General features: G+C 47.1%; 2 protein-coding genes across 2 annotated transcripts; one reads left to right on the plus strand and one right to left on the minus strand.

Moving 5' to 3' along the window:
* Nucleotides 1–1,208: 1,208 nt before the first annotated feature.
* On the minus strand, nt 1,209–4,622 carry LOC133911539 (protein CHAPERONE-LIKE PROTEIN OF POR1, chloroplastic-like). The gene is made up of 3 exons (XM_062353816.1): nt 4,245–4,622; nt 2,934–3,294; nt 1,209–1,647 (listed from the first exon to the last, which is right to left on the minus strand). Exons 1-3 carry the CDS (start codon nt 4,533–4,535, stop codon nt 1,472–1,474), a joined length of 828 nt encoding a protein of 275 aa, XP_062209800.1. The 5' UTR covers nt 4,536–4,622; the 3' UTR covers nt 1,209–1,471.
* A 9,868-nt stretch (nt 4,623–14,490) lies between these two features.
* On the plus strand, nt 14,491–17,217 carry LOC133911537 (CSC1-like protein At4g35870). Its single transcript, XM_062353814.1, has one exon. The coding sequence runs from the start codon at nt 14,699–14,701 to the stop codon at nt 17,081–17,083; it is 2,385 nt and encodes a 794-aa protein (XP_062209798.1). The 5' UTR covers nt 14,491–14,698; the 3' UTR covers nt 17,084–17,217.
* Nucleotides 17,218–18,203: the final 986 nt, after the last annotated feature.

Consider the following 18,203-nt stretch of genomic DNA (forward strand, 5'->3'; position numbering starts at 1 on the left):
CATATGAAGGCAGCATCACTTTATGATAATGCTGGGCGCATGATTTGACTAGTTCGGATCAAAACTTTTGATGATGCGTACTTGTGTAGCATGTTGCTCCCAAAGGTAGGTACTGACCAGCAAGCAGGTTTTCTTTTCCTTCTCATTTTTTAATAAAAATCTGGACGCGTGGCTTGACCGTTCATAGGTTGATCCGGTTCGTGATTTCCAGGAGACGGCTAATAGCACCAGTGATTTGACATGTAACGAACATCACACACAGTGACACAGATTTTGTGAGCCTGAAGGTTCGTGGTAGGTCGGAACACGAGTGCAAGGGATGGATCAGTGGAAGTGTGGAACAAGCTAGTGAAGCTGGGAGCTGAGCTGACTGAGGTCTTATTTGTTGAAAGTTGCTTATGATTTATGTTAAAAGTTGTTAATTTTCATAAGAATTTTTTAAATTTATATTAACTTTTCAGAAAAGCTATTCTCAGTCAGTTTATTAGTTTTTAGTTAATTTCATTAAAAAATAGTTTTTTTAGCTTTTTCAAAAGTTAGTAATAAATTATTATATTTGTTTCAGCGAAACAGAATGAAGCAATAAACTATGCCAAACAAAATCTGAATCAGATATTGCTCATGGGACAGTGATCCGTATCCACGAATGCGCTTAGCTCAACCCAGATTCCAAACCAAGATAATAATATTTTTCTGTTTATATGCGTTGAACGTTCTCTGCTACAGTCTCTTTTTTTTAAAAAGAACTCACAAGACCCCACAAGTTTGATTTGGAGGAGCTCAATTGTCCGATTTATTTTATACTGATGGAGTAATAGCAATAAGAGAAGGTAAACAAACGGTCCATGAGGCTAGTAGTAGTCGAAAGCTCTCAGCAACAAATACCCCCATCAACCATGCTAATAATCCAGATTCACACTTACACAGCTTATCACCATCACAAAAGATACAATGAATCATATAAAAGCAATCCAAACAAAAGTAGGTGCGATAAACATGATTCCATTGACTTCACCGCAAACCTTTCATTTTTGGAGGACTGCAATCCTGATAAACTATCCTAAATGTAAATTTTAATTAACAGATTCAAGCCTATTGAAAGAGCTGCAGCTGTATACGAAGTTCAATGTCAAGGGGTTGCCCAAATGACAAACATCTCCTGCCACGAAAACGTCAACTTTTGTCTCATCAGAGACACTACATTCAAATGGATTAATGATGTAGTTTGATGTCAGAAAATGCAAATTTACATTCTACATTCTGCAATCCATACAAGTTTCTTTCAGAAACATTGAGATTGAGCTTAAGAGAACTAGATACAAGTGATCTTTTACAAGGGCTAGAGATCTCGGTGTATTGTTTGCTATACAGCTGCTTCCATCTTGTGTGGAAAATAAGCATTTTCCTGACTCTTTGAACACAATTCATTTCAGTTAATTACATGCCAGGTTGACAGCTTTGATTTCAGATCCTACCTAACAAACAGCGATACTAACAATTGGGAGAACAGAATAAATTCACTGACAATGACAGCGGGGGAGTGGATGCCTAAAAAGGGCACAATATCAACCTGTAGGAAATTCTCCACAGCAGATCCGACAGTCGCACCGGCTGCAAGTCCCCCGACGGTGATCAATGCAGCCTGACCTGCACAAAGGACCACAAAAGTGTTAAGATGTCATGCTAAATCTAAACATGAAGGTTGGCAGAAGAGCAGCGTTAACCTAAATGCAGAACCAGGTCTCCTCCCATTAGTAAGCAATGTCATAATAAGCACAAAAGCAGGTAGGAGATGTTTCTGGACTCTTATGCCAGCGAACCCCACATGCTCACTCACAATCAGCATTCTACAAATGCAATTCAAAACCAAGGTAGTACAGCGAATCAAATGGATGCAAGATCAAGTGACTTAACCTCAAAACTATAGCCGCACAATAGTAATTACAAACTAACAATGGTAACTAATTGTAGATCTCTAAACATGGTCATCTTATATTAGAGCTACTTTGAAGAAGCGAATCAATGTTTGGACTAATTCTGTTTTCAATCCGTAGTGTGTACAACACCAACTAGTGTGGAAATATGATAAGCTTATTATTACTGTAACTGGATAACTGTACTTATTTCTAATGTAAAAAGACAATGTATCCCTTTGAAGTTTGAACCAACCTGTATATTCACCAGGAGCCTGTATCTCTTTGAACCAACTTTTTACTGTCACGTGAAACCCATAAATGGTCCGTGGGCAATATAATTGTAAGGTACACACTACAGCACAATTGCCATGCAAAAGGATGATGCAGCATATTTTGACCTGGCATTCCCATGCATATCTTGGGAAACCTCTGAACCTTATCCAAAAGGCTGACGTTGCATAAGACATACTGGCATTGAATTATGACAACTATATCACCTTTTTGTACAACATATCTTGATTCAAGTAATCTCTGCTTAATCACTCTTACAGCCAACAAGGATTAAGTGGCACTGGATCTAAAACCTTTCTTAGTAGTAAATGAGTAATGGAATATGTAGATTTTGTTACTCTATTCTGAAAAAAATGTTTCTGATAAATTAAACGATTCATGGGCAATTAATACTTCGTAAGAAAATTACCATGCCAACATTGCTTCAAAAAGCAAGATGATAATAAAGGTTTCATATATAACGAACAATATGTTACACATGTAGTACCAGGATGAGTATAACTGGTTTTGCAAAAAAAGAGAGTGAATAATGTAATTCATAATGTCACTGATGATATAGGAATCATTGCAACTTCAAAATTTGGAGGAGCATTCCTATGCTTCTGCAATACAAACTGCGCAATTCCCTAAAAAAAACTGCACAGGTTTGAAAGCTGTACTGTACAGATTCTAAGGACAAATGCTCAAAATGTACCAAGCATAAATGGAAGTGGTGGATCAATTTACCTAAGTTCATATTTTTCTTTGCCAGGAAATACAGTGATGCACCGAATCCTGTTGCTAGGATAAATCCAGGCACATCAGGGCTAGTGTACGTAGATGGTAAAGATGTTGAGCTTCCGATAGCATAGGTGAAAACCATCAGTGCACCATAAACGCTTGATTGGATGCCCAAGCTGCTCGAAGATGGTGCCTCAAATGTAACAGGTGCATTCTTCATGGTTGCCTGCATCCACTGTGGGACTGTGCCTGGTCCTGCACTTTTTACAGTTTTAACATCAGCATAGCGGATGCTGCTATCAACAACCTTTCCGGCCCTCCGCTGTGATAAGCTCTGCATAAGCAGCATGTCATAGGCAGCTTCAACCTGAAACGTAGCAAGAATGGGTGTCAAACAAGGAATTATGGACGCATATGAAATTGGATGTCTTAGTTCATGCGAGGATCATGGATTAGAACATATAAATCTATAAGGCTACAACAGATGCTGCCAAAAAACTTAGCTGCCTTCGTTTCATAGAAGTTCCAATTCTACTCGTCAAGCCATCTTGAAATAGACAGTTAACAAATTTGGTAAGGACATGAGGAACAGCCGCAAGCAAGTGTACTTATCAAGAGGACGACTTGCAGAAGAAAACAAGAAAAAACTGCAGATAGTTCGTTGAACAAGAAAGGTTATAAAGGTCCAAAATCTTAGTAAGTTACGTAAAAAAACCGAGCACTTAGTTCATTGGAACAAGAAAGTTTATAAAGGTCCAAAATCTTATGAAGTTACATAAAAAAACCGAGCAGTAGAAATTTTTGAAAACAAAGTACAGAGTTTTAAACTCCTCCCGTTCGTGCAAAGCAGGTTACTAGTACAAAAGTGGCAATACATACATGATCATCTCCACCATGGATATACAAAGAACATTACCTCTTTGAGGCTTTAAGTTAAGGCACTGCCTAGCATTTTCAGAGATCATGCATGACGCACTGCACATCAAAACAAGATAGTTTAACCAGACCCGATTTGCATGAACCAACAAACAGCCGGTCCATCACCAAATTAATGAGCTAGATAAGGTAATCACCTTTTCCCATTATATAAGGAATTATTCATAAACAAATTTTGCTTCTGCATTTCAAAGTACTAGGATATATCACAGCAATCCACATCGTTTCACGCAGTCCTGATTGATCAAGGTGGCTTCTAATACTAAATTAGCAGCTTCAATCGGAGGTACCAAGCAACCAATAAAGAATAGCATATTTCCCCTGAGCAGCTGAACACAACAACAAAAGGCGGACGCTAAGGAATGGAGAATTCTCCGGGACCTGGGCAACGGCGTCCTGGTCGTCCTTGCAGGAGGCGAGGACGGCGTTCTTGGCGCGCAGGATTTCGTCGAAGGACGCGCCCTCGGCGACGCCGAGCAGCTTCAGCGCGCCCTCCACCGTCATCTCGAACGGCGCCGGCGAGGAGTCGTCGGCGCGGGAAGCCGCCAGGCGCGGCGGCCTCCACCGCGAGCGGGGGAAGGCGCAGCACCTCCCTGCCGCGGCCGTGTACATGCGGAGGAGCGGGCCGCTGCGGCCGCCGCCGCTGAGGGAGAGGGCCGTCGCCGTGGCCATTATTTCCTTTGGCTGCGCTCGCTTGGAGCCTCTAGTCTAGTGTGCGTGCGCTGTTGCTGTGTGCGTCGGCTTCTGCCATCGCGGATGGTGGCATTAAGATTTTTTTTCAAGGGTGGATTCGGCCCCCTTTTTCTGGAGGAGTACGTTTTCTTTGGATAAGCATCTAAAATAGAGCGTCTTTATCCATTGAAAACGGCTTTACTCTCGGCTTTGCGCCTTTGAATGCTACAATGGATTGCTCCTCTTTTTGGTGTCACAAATGCACAAGACTGAACCAGCTAAAAAAAGTAGACTGACTTCTTGGATCATTTGCCAAGAAGCAAGAACCTGAGACTACTATTAATGCATAGTATCAAGTTGCTATATTAAAACTGTCACGTCACATGGAGTGTCAAATTGATGTGTATAAATAATTCCTATAATGCATAGTATCGTATTGTTATTTTCTAGATCTCTAAAACAAATAATTGTTATGTGTTTTGTGAACAAATTCTTCATATCATACAACACAATGCAAGCTACATAGTTTCCAAGTATTGGATATCGCGTCCAATCTATATCGATACAATTTTCTTCCCTCTCATCTTTAATTCCTTCTCGCCATGGTTTTAGTGGGTTTATGCATGGGTAGATATGCCTAGTCTTGCTTTGGGATGTTGGTAATCATAATTGATCAACTATATTCGATTATGGTCTTATACAACTATGATAAAAATTGGTGAAATAACATTTTGTTAGCAATATGAAATTAGTATTTGAGCAAGTGGATGCTTGAGGTCGAAATAAGTTGCACGAGAGTCGGGTTGATGATAGTTTTGCTCAAATCGATTAAGGATCAACTCATGATGGGATCGGATCATGCTTTACAATACAACCACGAGCCAAATTATGGACACGACCTGGCTTAATAATTAGCAATCTTTTCAACGTAATGTAGGTCAGTTGAGAGTATAGAGAAAGAAAGGATGATACTTCCTGGAACTACATGTCGCAATATGGGGGCTCCTAGAGTGGATGGTCTACTCCTATGGCGGCAAAACCTTAGCGGACGAACATATGTTGAAAGATACTTTGTAACGGTCTTGTAGTGATTCCTAGCAGCACACCCCAAAAGTGTGTAAGTGTTTAGTCAACACGAGCAAAGCGGAGAATCATGATTTATGGGTAAAGTATACAACATCTGCAAGTGTAAAATTAATTAATCAGTCGTGCTCACGGTCAAAAGTTGTGACAAAAGTCACACATGATTAGAACTTGATTGTTTGGTTTGGTTTCGGTCAACCTTGGTGTCGGTGTATCTGGAACCGGGGGTCCCTGAGTCCCGAGGCCAGGCCAGCCGTCCGCCACGTGTCACCATCCCGCGAGGTCCCTCCTGCGGGGTGAGGAAAGTCCAAGTTCCGGGAGAAGGTGCTCGGGGCCACAATCCCTGGTCCCCGAGCACCCCAGTTCCCCGATGATCCGCAGAGTCTAAGTACCGGGAAGAAAGTGCTCGGGAAGGTGCCCGGTCACCCCCGAGCATTCTAGTCCCCCGACGATCAAAAGAGCTAAGTTCCGGGAGAAAGTGCTCGGGGGCTGCGTGCGGCAGCCCCCGAGCGCCCGGTTCCCCGAGGGCCAGTGTGAAAGTGCTCGGGAGAGAGTGCTCGGGGCTGCATGTGGCAGCCCCTGGGCTCTCGGTTCCCCGAAAGATCTGTGCAAAAGTGCTCGGAGAGAGAGTGCTCGGGGTTGCACGTGGCAGCCCCCGAGCACTCGGTTCCCCGAAGGTTCGTGCGAGAGTACTCGGGAGAGAGTGCTCGGGGAGGTAAACAGTGCCCCCGAGCACCTGGTACCCCGAGGACAAGGGTAGGCATTCTCGGGAGAGAGTGCTCGGGGAGGTGAACAGTACCCCCGAGCACTCGGTGCCCCGAGGGGCCCGCCGATGAGGTGTCAACCAGTCAGAGGTCCGAGGCCGCATTTAATGAGCGTGCGCGGCCTGACATCCCCAACTGCTCCCGCCGCAGTGTCAGTCCCTGCCATGCTTTGGCAGAGAGGCGTGGGGCCATTAATTGCACGGGTCCCGTCCCGTATCATCCGGTGTGTCTCGGGATAACGTTGCCAGGATCAAGACGTTCCGTCGGCCATCCCGCTGTGGCAGAGGAACAAGACAGGGCAGGCACGCCGGGTTGCTCTGTGGCTGCCCGGTGGGCCCTCCTTACTGCGCTTGTTGCCAGGGCGTTTATGGTGATAGGTGACCGGGCGTGCGCCGCGTTTTCCACCACCCGGTCACTTCACCCAGAAGAAGTGATGACGCCTTTCCCAGTCATGGCGTCTTGGAACTTGTGCCCCCTCCTTCCCGTTCGGGGCATGTCGCAGCCAGCGAGTGCATAAAAAGAGTCGGCACACAGAAGAGACAGACGAATAAACCGAGGCCCGAAGAATCAACAAGCCCCGGATCAACAAAGAAGAGACCGTAAGCATCGAACACAGAAGCACCAAGAACCGAACCATAGTTCATGCCCAAGAACAAGGAGCCTCAAGCTCTTAGTTAGACACAATATTCTTGTAACCAGCACACCCTTGAGGGACTTCCTCAGGGCAGTTATTACATCCACACAGGAGTAGGGTATTACGCCCCCGTGCGGTCCGAACCTGTCTAAATTTCTGGTGCATTTACTTCTTTCTGCACTAGATCATCATCCCCATCCACCGGTCGTTGCATTTACTCTCATTCATTTCTCCGACGAACTTATTCAGGATCATCCCCCTGGCCGAATCTCTAAAAAGGGGTCTCTCGGGATCCCTGCGATAGGAGTTAATCCTCCGACACTTGGTGTCGAGAGTTAGTCTCTGACAATGATTCCGGGGTGTACCAGTCGAAGGGCGTGTGAACAATGCTGAAGGTGTGTGTTCATCAGTGTGTGTTGAACTCAAGAACACCGGGGTTATCCAGGTTCAAACCTTCCGAAGGATAGTAGCACTACATCATCTGTATTTTGTTATGAATGCTTGTGAATCGGTTAGTGTCGGAGGGTTAACTCCTGTCGCAGGGATCCTGAGGGATCCCTTTTTAGAGATTCGGCCGGGGGGATGATTCTGAATTTGTTTGCTGGAGAAATAAATGGATGTAAATGCGATGGCAGGTGGGATAGAATGATCTAATACAGAAAAGAGTTAAAGCACTGGAGGAATTTTTAGACAGGTTCGGGCCGCACTGCGCGTAACACCCTACTCATGTGTGGATGCTATAAATGCCCTGAGAATGTCTCTCAGGAATGTGCTGGTTACAAGAATGTTTGTCTATTCTAGATTCTCGGACTCCTTGTTCTTCGGTGGTCATAGCTTCTATGCTTGTACGAAGGTGTTCTTCGATCTCTGAGCAAGCGCCAGAGAGTTCAAGCGCTCCTCTGTACCAACTCAGACTCAATCTCGATCCCCGCCCCTTCCCCCCTTCTGTCCGCGCCCGCCGGCTCCTTAAATATCCGCCGGCGGTAGCGTGCCCCGAATGGGAGGGCACGAGTTCTAAGGCGCCATAAATGGAAAAGACAGTCATCATGGCCTCTGCGCAAAGTGACAGGGGTTGAAAATACGCCCCGCGCCCGGTCTTCAGTTGTCATGATGGCGCTGGCAACGGGCGCCGTGGAGAGGGCCCACCGGGCAGCCGCAGAGCAGCCCGGCGTGCCCGCCCGGTTTTGTTCGCCTGCCACAGCAACGCGGCAGACGGAACGTCTCGGGCCTCGCGATGTTATCCCGAGGCGCGCCGGATGGCGCGGATGGGACCCGGGCATTAAATGTCCCCACGCCCTTCTGCCAGAGTATGGCAGGGATTGACACTGAGCGTGGCGGGAGCAGTTGGAGGTGACAGGCCACGCGCGCCCTTAAATGCGGCATCGAGCCTTTCACTGGCTGACACCTCATCACTGGACCCCTGTGGGGGCCACTGACAGGGGGCTTCCTAGGCCGTCGGGGAACCGAGTGCTCGGGGGTCACTGTTCATCTCCCCGGGCACTCTCTCCTGAAAACGCCCTCTCTTGGTCCTCGGGGAACCGAGTGCTCGGGGGTCACTGTTCACCTCCCCGAGCACTCTCTCCCGGATTTGACTGTTCGGTTCCTTGGGGAACCGAGTGCTCGGGGGCCACTGTTTACCTCCCCGAGCACTCTCTTCCCGGTACTCGGCTTTCCTGGTCGTCGGGGGGCTCAGGTGCTCGGGGGTCACTGTTCACCTCCCCGAGCACCCCCTTCCTGGTTACTTGGTCTTCGCAGATCATCGGGGAATCTGCATACTCGGGGACCACTGTTTGTGGCCCCGAGCGCCCTCTCCCAGAACTTAGTCCTTTTTACCTTGCGGAGATGACCCCTGCGGGAGGGCGCCACATGGCGGATTGCTGGCTTGGCCTCAGAATTCGGGGACCTCTGGTTCCTGATTCACCGACAGTTAGCCATCCTCCTTTACAAACCGGATCCTACTCTCTTTATATACGAGAGAGAGGGAGAACTTACAAGTAGGTCTTGATTAGCATACGCATGCCTAGCTAGATATTCAACTCTTGGATCATATCCTGGAGAACCGGATGAGCCCAACGCCCTGAGAGCTTTCAGTGTCTGTCCCAATCGTGAAACGCTTCCACACCTGCCTTCGCTTGCCGCTGGGCGCTGGCCCATCCCATCGTCGTGCATTGTGGTCGTGCGTCCCATTTGCCTGGTCGTTCTGTAGAGCCTATCTCATCAGTCGTGCGGTGTTGCGCCGGCCCATAAGGCCCCATCCATAGTGTTTAATGCTACGGGATGGGGCAGTACCCAATTGCGTTGGTCATGACTTTGTTCACAGGATAGGGTTTCTGGGGAAGGAAAATACTTGAGTAGATAGCAATAAATGTGATTAGATGGGTTAGGTAAGGATTGGCTCCGCGACTAGCCCTTGCTGGTCGCGGGATCTCATAAATTCACGCAAGCCTTGCACTGATCGTGCGAGCTTGGATCTAATCGCGCATTGGGACAAGGTTCATGAAATATCCCCATGTCGGTCGTTATACCCCTCGTGAGGCCCGTTAGCTAGGACACCCCCTTACTCAATATTCCGACAGTAGCCCCCAAGCTCCCCCGTGGTTGTAGTCAGGTCTGGTCGCACCACTCGGACCCTGAGGGAACATAGTCCGCGTAGAGAGTGGTCATCGACACCATTTAGCTTTCAGAGTTTGACTTTGAACTTCACGTCACGTGGGGAGGTTAAGCGCCTTGAGAGGAAGAGAGAGACATTGAATGTTTCGGGCCCGAGGGGCTTTCGGTTCCTCATGTGTGCCCCTTTGGACTTCGAGCAGTTTGGATGCCAAGTCGGTTGACATTCCTCGTCACTTCCCGGGGAGAGGTGTCTATGATGGAATGTCTATAAAAAAAACTAGGGTACTGGTGCCTAGGCGTCGACATGCGTGCACAGGGTGACCAAGCCACGACCATGAGTCCCCTGGGTAGTAAATGGAAGGATCGCGAGGACGTTTTCCACGCTGTTTCCGCCTTCCACCCCAGGTGTGAATCAATGTTTGGCTGGGCTATAAAGCAGGGTTCACCTAGCTGGCCACCCATCGATGCCTTTTGCAAAGTAAGAAGACAACACTCCCTGAAGATCATGGTGTTATCCTCCCATCCTTCGTCGGGAAGGTCGATGTTTGGAGGATTTGGCAAGGTCGAAGCCGCCTCCGACGCCGCCTCCGCTGGCGATGGTGCCCCTGAGAGCAGACAATCTCAAGAACCCGCTCGCACGGTTGGAGCTGGCCACCCTCGTGCTTCTCTCACTACAGAGAGGGCCTCCCCTGTTGTTCTCATCCGATCACCGGTCCAAGCGGTCACCCTTGGCGGAGGTTATAGACATCTCCAACGATGAGGAATAGATCGACTGGGACCTTCTATAGGAGATCAACGAAGAGCAGGAGACAGAGCGCGGGTTCGCCGACTTCGGTTAGCAGCTCCAGCAGGGTCTCTGCGTCGGCCATCCTGCTTGGCCCCTACGCAGGTCGTTGTCCAATTCCCGGGGTGACCAGCTGCCACTCCAGGGAAGAGTATAAGAGATTCCTTGACTCGATCAAGGGTAAGTATGGGTCCACATACTTCTGAACCCTTGGAGCTGGTGGATCCCCACGTCTTAAAAAGGTTAGGCGGAATCTTTCTACCAACTATCCGTTAGCCACATGAGTCAGCGGGAGAAGAACAAGCATGTAACAGGATAGTTAGTCTGACCAGATGTAACCATCCAGTCTATAACCAATCATTTCCATGAATGAAAATGTTCTGACCACTTCTTATGGCCTTGCCGATGGCCGAAAGATTATACGGGGCCCTTGAAAGTGCATCTAGGCCCCTTGTGGGTTTTGGCTAACTGATAACAAACGATTAAGGGCTAATGAGTTTATCAAGTTTATAAACAGGTTTTAGTCCTATTGAAAAAGGTTAAAAGAAGTCGACGTCCCTCAAAAAGAAAAGAGAAGCGGCATGAGAAACTCATAGGGGTTAATTTATTTTAATTTTTAATTTGAGTTTAGGAATATCGTACTATAAAGAGAGATGCTTTTTGTAGTTTTGCTAGTGTCTCAGTGCTCAAAATATCTTGTGAAAACTAAATTTTGAGAGACAACATCACTCACGGACATCGGGAAAAAGAGCGGAGTTGTCTGAGCCCGGAGTCTTCGGGTTAGTCCGGAAACTCTGGATTCTGGTAGGTGCCCCGGAGTCTCTGAGTGAAACTCCGAGAAAATGTCTCAGTTTGGCTTTAATTCTGAGCCCGGAGTCTATGGGTTAGCTCGGACACTCCGAACTATGTAAGTATTCTGGAGTCTCCGAGTGAGACTCCGAGAGAGAGTCTTGGTCTCGCTTCAAAGCCTGAGCTTGGAGTCTTCGGGTTAGCCCAGATACTCCGGATGCTGTTAGTGTCCCGGAGTCTCCGAGTGAGACTCCGAGAAAGAGTCTCGGTTTGCCATGGGTGCTTTAGCCGGAGTCTCCAAGTTGGTCTGGAGTCTCTGGATCCTGATGCTTCCGGACTTTCCGGGCATCCTCCGAACTAGTGTTCTAGCCGTTTTTTCTCAAGTATTACCCGGAATCTCCGGGTGAGCCCAGATACTCCGAGTCAGTGTAACGGCTAGTTCTGACAGATTAGATGCGTGAGTTTATGTGGTACCCGGAGACTCCGGTTGAACCCGGATACTCCGAGTCTGTCTGAATAGCACATTAATGGCTAGTTTTTGGGGGAAGGGTATAAATACCTCTTCACCCCCTCCATTTATTACTGCTGAACTACCAGTGAACAAACTCTCTCTAGAGCATTCAATAGCCCTCCCAAACCCCTATAGTGCTTGATTTTTGCAAAGATTTGAGAATTAGGTTTGGAGAGTGAGATTTGGAGCAAGAGAACAACAAGAAAATCTTTGAGCATTTTGAGTTCTTGTCAAGCTGTGATTTGCGTTCTTTTCTCTTGAAGCTTTGTGCTTTTAGACTGCAAGAGGTCACCCGTAGAGCATCCAATCATTGTGGAGTGCCACGGGAAGTTTGTATTACCCGCGAATTGAGTAAGAACCCTAACTCGATCTTTGTGGTTGCTTGGGTGAGGATAAGGTTGAAAAAGATCTAGCTCTTTGTGAGCTCCTCAACGGAGACATAGGCACTACTTTGTGAGGTGGCCGAACATTGGGAATAAATCTTGTCTCCATTTAATTTCTTGCAATTTACTCGTTCAAATTGTTATTTGACGATTTGCCTCAATATTGTTGCTTGCGAGTGTTTGAGTGCAGGTTATTGTTGAAAATAGCTTATACATCTTATAGAGACAGTGGTAACTCGTAGACTACATTAGACTTACTTAAATTTACTTTGATTTCGAGTTCCTGTATAATCCGGATAATCCGGGTGAACTCGGATACTCCGGAACCCGGAGTATCCGGATTGAGCCGTGGTCTTCGGACAATGTCTGATCCGTTGCAGAGTTTTAAATTTCAGAAATAACTATTCACCTCCCCTCTAGTCGACATCAAGGACTTTCAGCCCTGCAGTTTTTGGATCATCTAGTCCGAGCCTCTGTTCGTAGTGTTTAGAGAATTTTCCCTGTGTTGTCACAGCGCTAGGCTCTGATTGTTCCGTCCTGCTCGTCAGTTAGGCTCTCGAAGCATAGGATAGTTCTTTGCATGGCAAGTCTCTTGGTGGCGACCAATGCTCGACCCTAGCGAAGACTTGTGACCTCGCAGTCATTATCCCGGACTATTAGTACCTTTACCATTGCATGAACAGCGATCCCACGTTGTGCTAGAGTCCACGACCAACTCGACATTTTAACTTACTGGTCGCCAGGTCCTGTAGTAGTCGAAGAGTCAATCCGGCGGGGGTCCATTATTGGTTGTGATATCCGTCAAAACAAAGAGTCTAGTCTAACTTACAAGTCTTATTCCACGCTCGTCCGGAAGCTTCTGTAAAATAGAGAAACATGCCCGTCTCCGAGCAACCCTACACGTAGAACTTGCGCAACATGGCTATGTTACAGGAGTTGTGTAATTCACGATCGTCCTCCATGGCTAGCTTGACCGCACCAGGTCGAGTGTCATCGACTACTTTGTAGGGCCCTTACCAACTCGGGGAGAGTTTATTCTAACCAACCTTATTCTGAATTTGTCTAAGGACGAGGTCGTCTACGACCAGTCTCTGCTCCCTCACCTTGCAGTTGTGATAGCATTTGAGGCTTTACTGATATCAAACAGATCCGAATCAGAGCACGCTCACGAAACTCTTCGATCAGGTTTACATCATACTCACGTCGTGCCACCTAGTCGTCGTCTGAATAGTTGGCCACTCGAGGCGATTGAAAGGCGATCTCAGATAGAAGCATTGCCTCTGTGCCAAAAACAAGGAAGAAAGGGGTCTCGACAGTAGCCTTGCTGGGAGTTGTTTGCAGCGACCTGAGTACTGTGGGTAGGTCATCCACCTAGCGTCTTAAATAGCTAATAAGTCGATCAAAGACCTGGGTTTTGAGCCCTTGCAATATCATCTCATTTGCCTTTTTGACCTTTCAGTTGCTCTAGGGGTGTGCCACTAACGCATAGCAAACTTTGATCTCGATCTCTTTGAAGTAGTCCTGAAAAGCACTACTGGTAAACTGAGTCCCGTTGTCCGTAATTATGCAATTCGGACTACCTAACTGCACTACTAGCCCCCGTATGAACTTAATTGCTACTGCGGTGATAATCTTCCTGACGGGCTTAGTCTCTATCCACTTAGTGAATTTATCGATTGTCATGAACAAGAATTCAAAACCGTCTGGGGCTTTAGAAAACGGTCCCACGATATTGAGCCCCTAGGTAGCGAAAGGCTAAACAGAGTGGTACAGTTTGTAATGCTTGGGCTGATAGATTGGTTTGTCAGCTATGGTACCGACATGACTCGCCCCATTTCATTAGCTTGTAAGCATCATAGAGGGCAGTGGGCAAATAAAATCTTTATCACAACGCTTTTCTGACCAGAGTGCGGTACGAAACGTGACTGCCACATATGCCTCCATAGATATCAGAGAGTACCGCAACTAAGGTAGCGTATGCACTGAAATTCACTCAAACTATACTTAGTCAAGAAAGATTTTGAGGACTTTATAAAAGACGATGCGTTCTAGCATGTGTTCTCCGTCGATTGTCAATAAAGTTGTCTAATAAAAATAAAGATTTTGTGTAGTTTTTGCTACGATTTTATTTACTTCTTAACCCTTGAACGACGTTTTCATTCAAATAAATTATGAATATTATTTATTTTACTATTATCTAGAAAAGTACTGTTTATTAAAATTGATTTCTGACTAAATATACAGCTGCTAGGATTGAATTGTTTCTCGTCGGGTCTCGACACCAGGAAAGAAAAAGAAAATAGTTTATTCGGCACGGCAGCATATGCCGGGAAAAGTTCTTGGAAAAATAAATCCCCCTCCGCCGTCCCCACCTCCCAGTGACACGCACCTCGACGCGGGCAGCGCATGGCGACACGCTTCGCCCACCTCCTCCCTCAGTCCCTCCCGTGATCTAGGCCGACCCGATCCGTCGCCCATCCACGTACGCCACGAGCACGAACCGAACCGCGGCAAGGCATCTCAGCGGCGAACAGAATATTTCGCGGTCGGGCTCCACCGGAATCTAGGGTTTCTCCCCCCACGCGTTGCGCGCGCGCTGCCGCCGATGAGCCCGGCCGCGCAGCCGCCGGACGCCGGCGGCGGCGGGGAGCCGGAGGCGTGGTACGGCAGCATCCAGTACCTCATCAACATCTCCGCCGTGGGGTCCGCCTTCTGCGTGCTGCTATTCCTCCTCGTCAAGCTCCGCTTCGATCACCGCCGCATCCCGGGGCCCTCCGCGCTCGCCGCCAAGCTCCTCGCGGTCTACCACGCCACAGCGCCGCAGATCGCGCTCCACTGCGGCGCCGACGCCGCGCAGTTCCTCCTCTTCGAGCGCGCGTCCTTCCTCGTACTCGCGGCCGTCGCCATCGCGGCCGTCGCGGCGGCGCTTCCGCTTAACCTCCTCGCCGGGGACGCTGCCATCGCCGACCAGTTCGCTACCACGACCATCTCGCACATCCCCAAGTCCTCCCCGCTCCTATGGCTCCACCTCCTCCTCACCGCTGCCGTCGTCGCCATCGCCCACCTCGGCATCTCCCGCATGGAGGACGCCCTCCGCATCACCCGATTCCGCGACGGCAACGGCAACCCCAGCGACCCCAACTCCAGCTCCGTTGCTGTCTTCACCATAATGATCCAGGGCATCCCAAAGACGCTGGCCGCAGACAAGACCCCGCTCAAGGACTACTTTGAGCACAAGTACCCTGGCAAGGTCTACCGTGTCATCGTGCCCTTCGATCTCTGCACGTTGGAGTATCTTGTCGAGGAGTTGGGGAAGGTTCAGAACAAGATTTCGTGGCTGGAGGCAAAGTTGGGCGCCCGTGACCTGTTTGATGACTTTGCGCACAACGAAGCTGCTCGGTCAGAGGAGCATTGGTTTGTGAGGAGATGCAAAGAGCTGTGGGCGATTGCCACAGAGAGGTTTGGGTTTACTGATGAAGAGAGGCTGAGGAAGTTGCAGACAAAGAAACTTGTGCTTGGCAGCAGGTTGTCAGATTATAAGGAAGGGCGTGCGCCCGGTGCTGGCATAGCTTTTGTGGTGTTTAAGGATGTGTACACAGCAAACAAGGCTGTGAGAGATTTCCAGATGGAGAGGAAGAAGACACCGATTGGCAGGTTCTTCCCAGTGATGGAGCTCCAGCTTGAGAGAAGCCGATGGAATGTGGAGAGAGCACCACCAGCATCAGATATCTACTGGAATCATCTAGGTCTTAGCAAGACATCTTCAGGGTTGAGGAGGATTGCAGTTAACACCTGCCTAATTTTAATGCTCTTGTTTTTTAGTTCACCCTTGGCAATCATCAGTGGGATGCAAAGCGCAGCGCGGATAATCAATGTGGAGGCTATGGATCATGCCAAATCATGGCTTGCCTGGCTTGAAGGCTCAAGCTGGTTCTGGACCATAATCTTTCAGTTTCTTCCCAATGTCCTCATTTTTGTGAGCATGTATATTATCATCCCGTCAGTGTTGTCGTACTTTTCCAAGTTTGAGTGCCATCTGACGGTGTCAGGGGAGCAGAGGGCTGCATTGCTGAAGATGGTTTGCTTCTTCCTTGTAAATCTCATTCTGTTGCGTGCACTGGTGGAATCTTCGCTTGAAAATTGGATACTTAGCGTAGGGCGATGCTACTTGGATGATGCAGATTGCAAGCAGATTGAACAGTACTTAAGCCCATCGTTTTTGTCAAGATCTTCACTTTCTTCCCTGGCGTTCTTGATCACATGTACCTTTCTTGGAATATCTTTTGACCTGTTGGCTCCAATCCCTTGGATAAAGCATATAATGAAGAAATTTAGTAAGAATGATATGGTCCAGTTGGTGCCTGAAGAAAATGAGGACTACCAAATGATGCAGAATGGTGAAGAAACTAATAATTTGACAGCACCTCTAATGCCTGAGAGAGAAGACAGTGGCTTTCTGAATGGTATTGAGGGGCATGATCTTTCTTTGTACCCGATAAACCGGAGCTTCCACATGCCAAAGCAGAAATTTGACTTTGCACAATACTATGCTTTTGATATTACAATATTTGCACTCACAATGATCTACTCTCTGTTTGCTCCGCTTGTGGTTCCTGTTGGTGCAGTATATTTTGGCTACCGTTACCTTGTGGACAAGTACAATTTCTTGTTTGTCTACAGAGTTAGAGGATTTCCTGCTGGCAATGATGGCAAGCTGATGGACAGAGTGCTGTGCATCATGCAATTCTGTGTGATCTTCTTCCTTGCTGCAATGCTGCTCTTCTTTTCTGTTCAGGGTGATTCCATGAAGCTACAGGCTATATGTACACTTGGGATGTTAGTGTTCTATAAGCTGCTGCCGTCTAGAAGTGATCGCTTCCAGCCATCTTTTTTAGAAGGGATGCAGACAGTTAATAGCTTTGTAGATGGACCTACCGACTATGAAGTTTTTTCACAACCTGACCTGGATTGGAATCTGTATCAATCCTGAAGGAAAGCTCAAGATCAATACATACTTTTGTTTCATTACAATGACATCTTTTATCACTTGAGGTCCCTGGTGCACAACTTAATCACTCATTCTTTGTGTACAGTTTTGTAGATTTAACTCCTCTTTGTCTTTTAGATGTATTTGTTTTGTCGGAAATGACAAGGATATACACTTTAGATCATGGACCTGGTCTATCTAAAATTCATTAGAAGAAAATACTTCAAATTATCCTACACGATGTAGTCATCTTCTTGAAGTTTTAATGATCGAAGCCCCTATAACAAGAAGATTTATGTCACATTTCTGCTTCTCGTCTTTTATGTGTTTGGTATTTCTTATTGTAAATGTCTGAGGCGTATCCGTTTTGAAGTTGTGCTACTGAAAACTACTGTGTATCATGAGTTGACAGGCAAACTGTGACATGACTTTTGAGATTTAATCATGCTTGACAAACATTTTTAGCATGTGCAAACTCGTAAGGAAACATACTGGTAGATCTGAACCCAGTTCTAGGTTTATTCACCCTTTTCTTGTTCCTTCTGCATCTTGTTTGCACTTGGTAATTTGCTATGTATCCACTGTCCACACCGTTTTCCCCGACTCTGCTTAGTGATGCTTTCACAGCTGCTATGGATATACTGCTAATCCATGTTCACGTCTTGTTTTGCCTGGTATACACTGATTCGGCTGTCCGATGTAAGGTGATTATTTGGAATTGTGGATTCTATTTTTTTTTCCTTGACACAAGGTTACTTTTCGTGGATCAGCAAAAATCAGTTCTGATGTTCGTGTCCATCAAGATTGCGGATGACGATGTATATTGTATAGCCAGTACTGTAAAAGTGATGATGTATATAGCCAGCAATATAAATCAACTCTTTAAATTTCTCCTGTTTGTTAACGACTTATGGTCATGTTAGAGATGATATCATGATACATAATTTCAGCAAGTATTTGTGCAAATTTGGAGCTTCGGGCACCAGCTTGCTAATTTCAGTTTTCTAGCAGTGGGACCCAGCTGCAATCGCCTCAGCACGACCCGTTTGCATTTGTTCCATCCAGTGTGATTCAGCAATTTTTCTCTGTCGAATTTGATGCAAGATGGTCGCATTCAACGTCT

The sequence above is a fragment of the Phragmites australis genome, chromosome 3 (genome assembly GCF_958298935.1).
Source record: "Phragmites australis chromosome 3, lpPhrAust1.1, whole genome shotgun sequence".
Taxonomy (NCBI): domain Eukaryota; kingdom Viridiplantae; phylum Streptophyta; class Magnoliopsida; order Poales; family Poaceae; genus Phragmites; species Phragmites australis.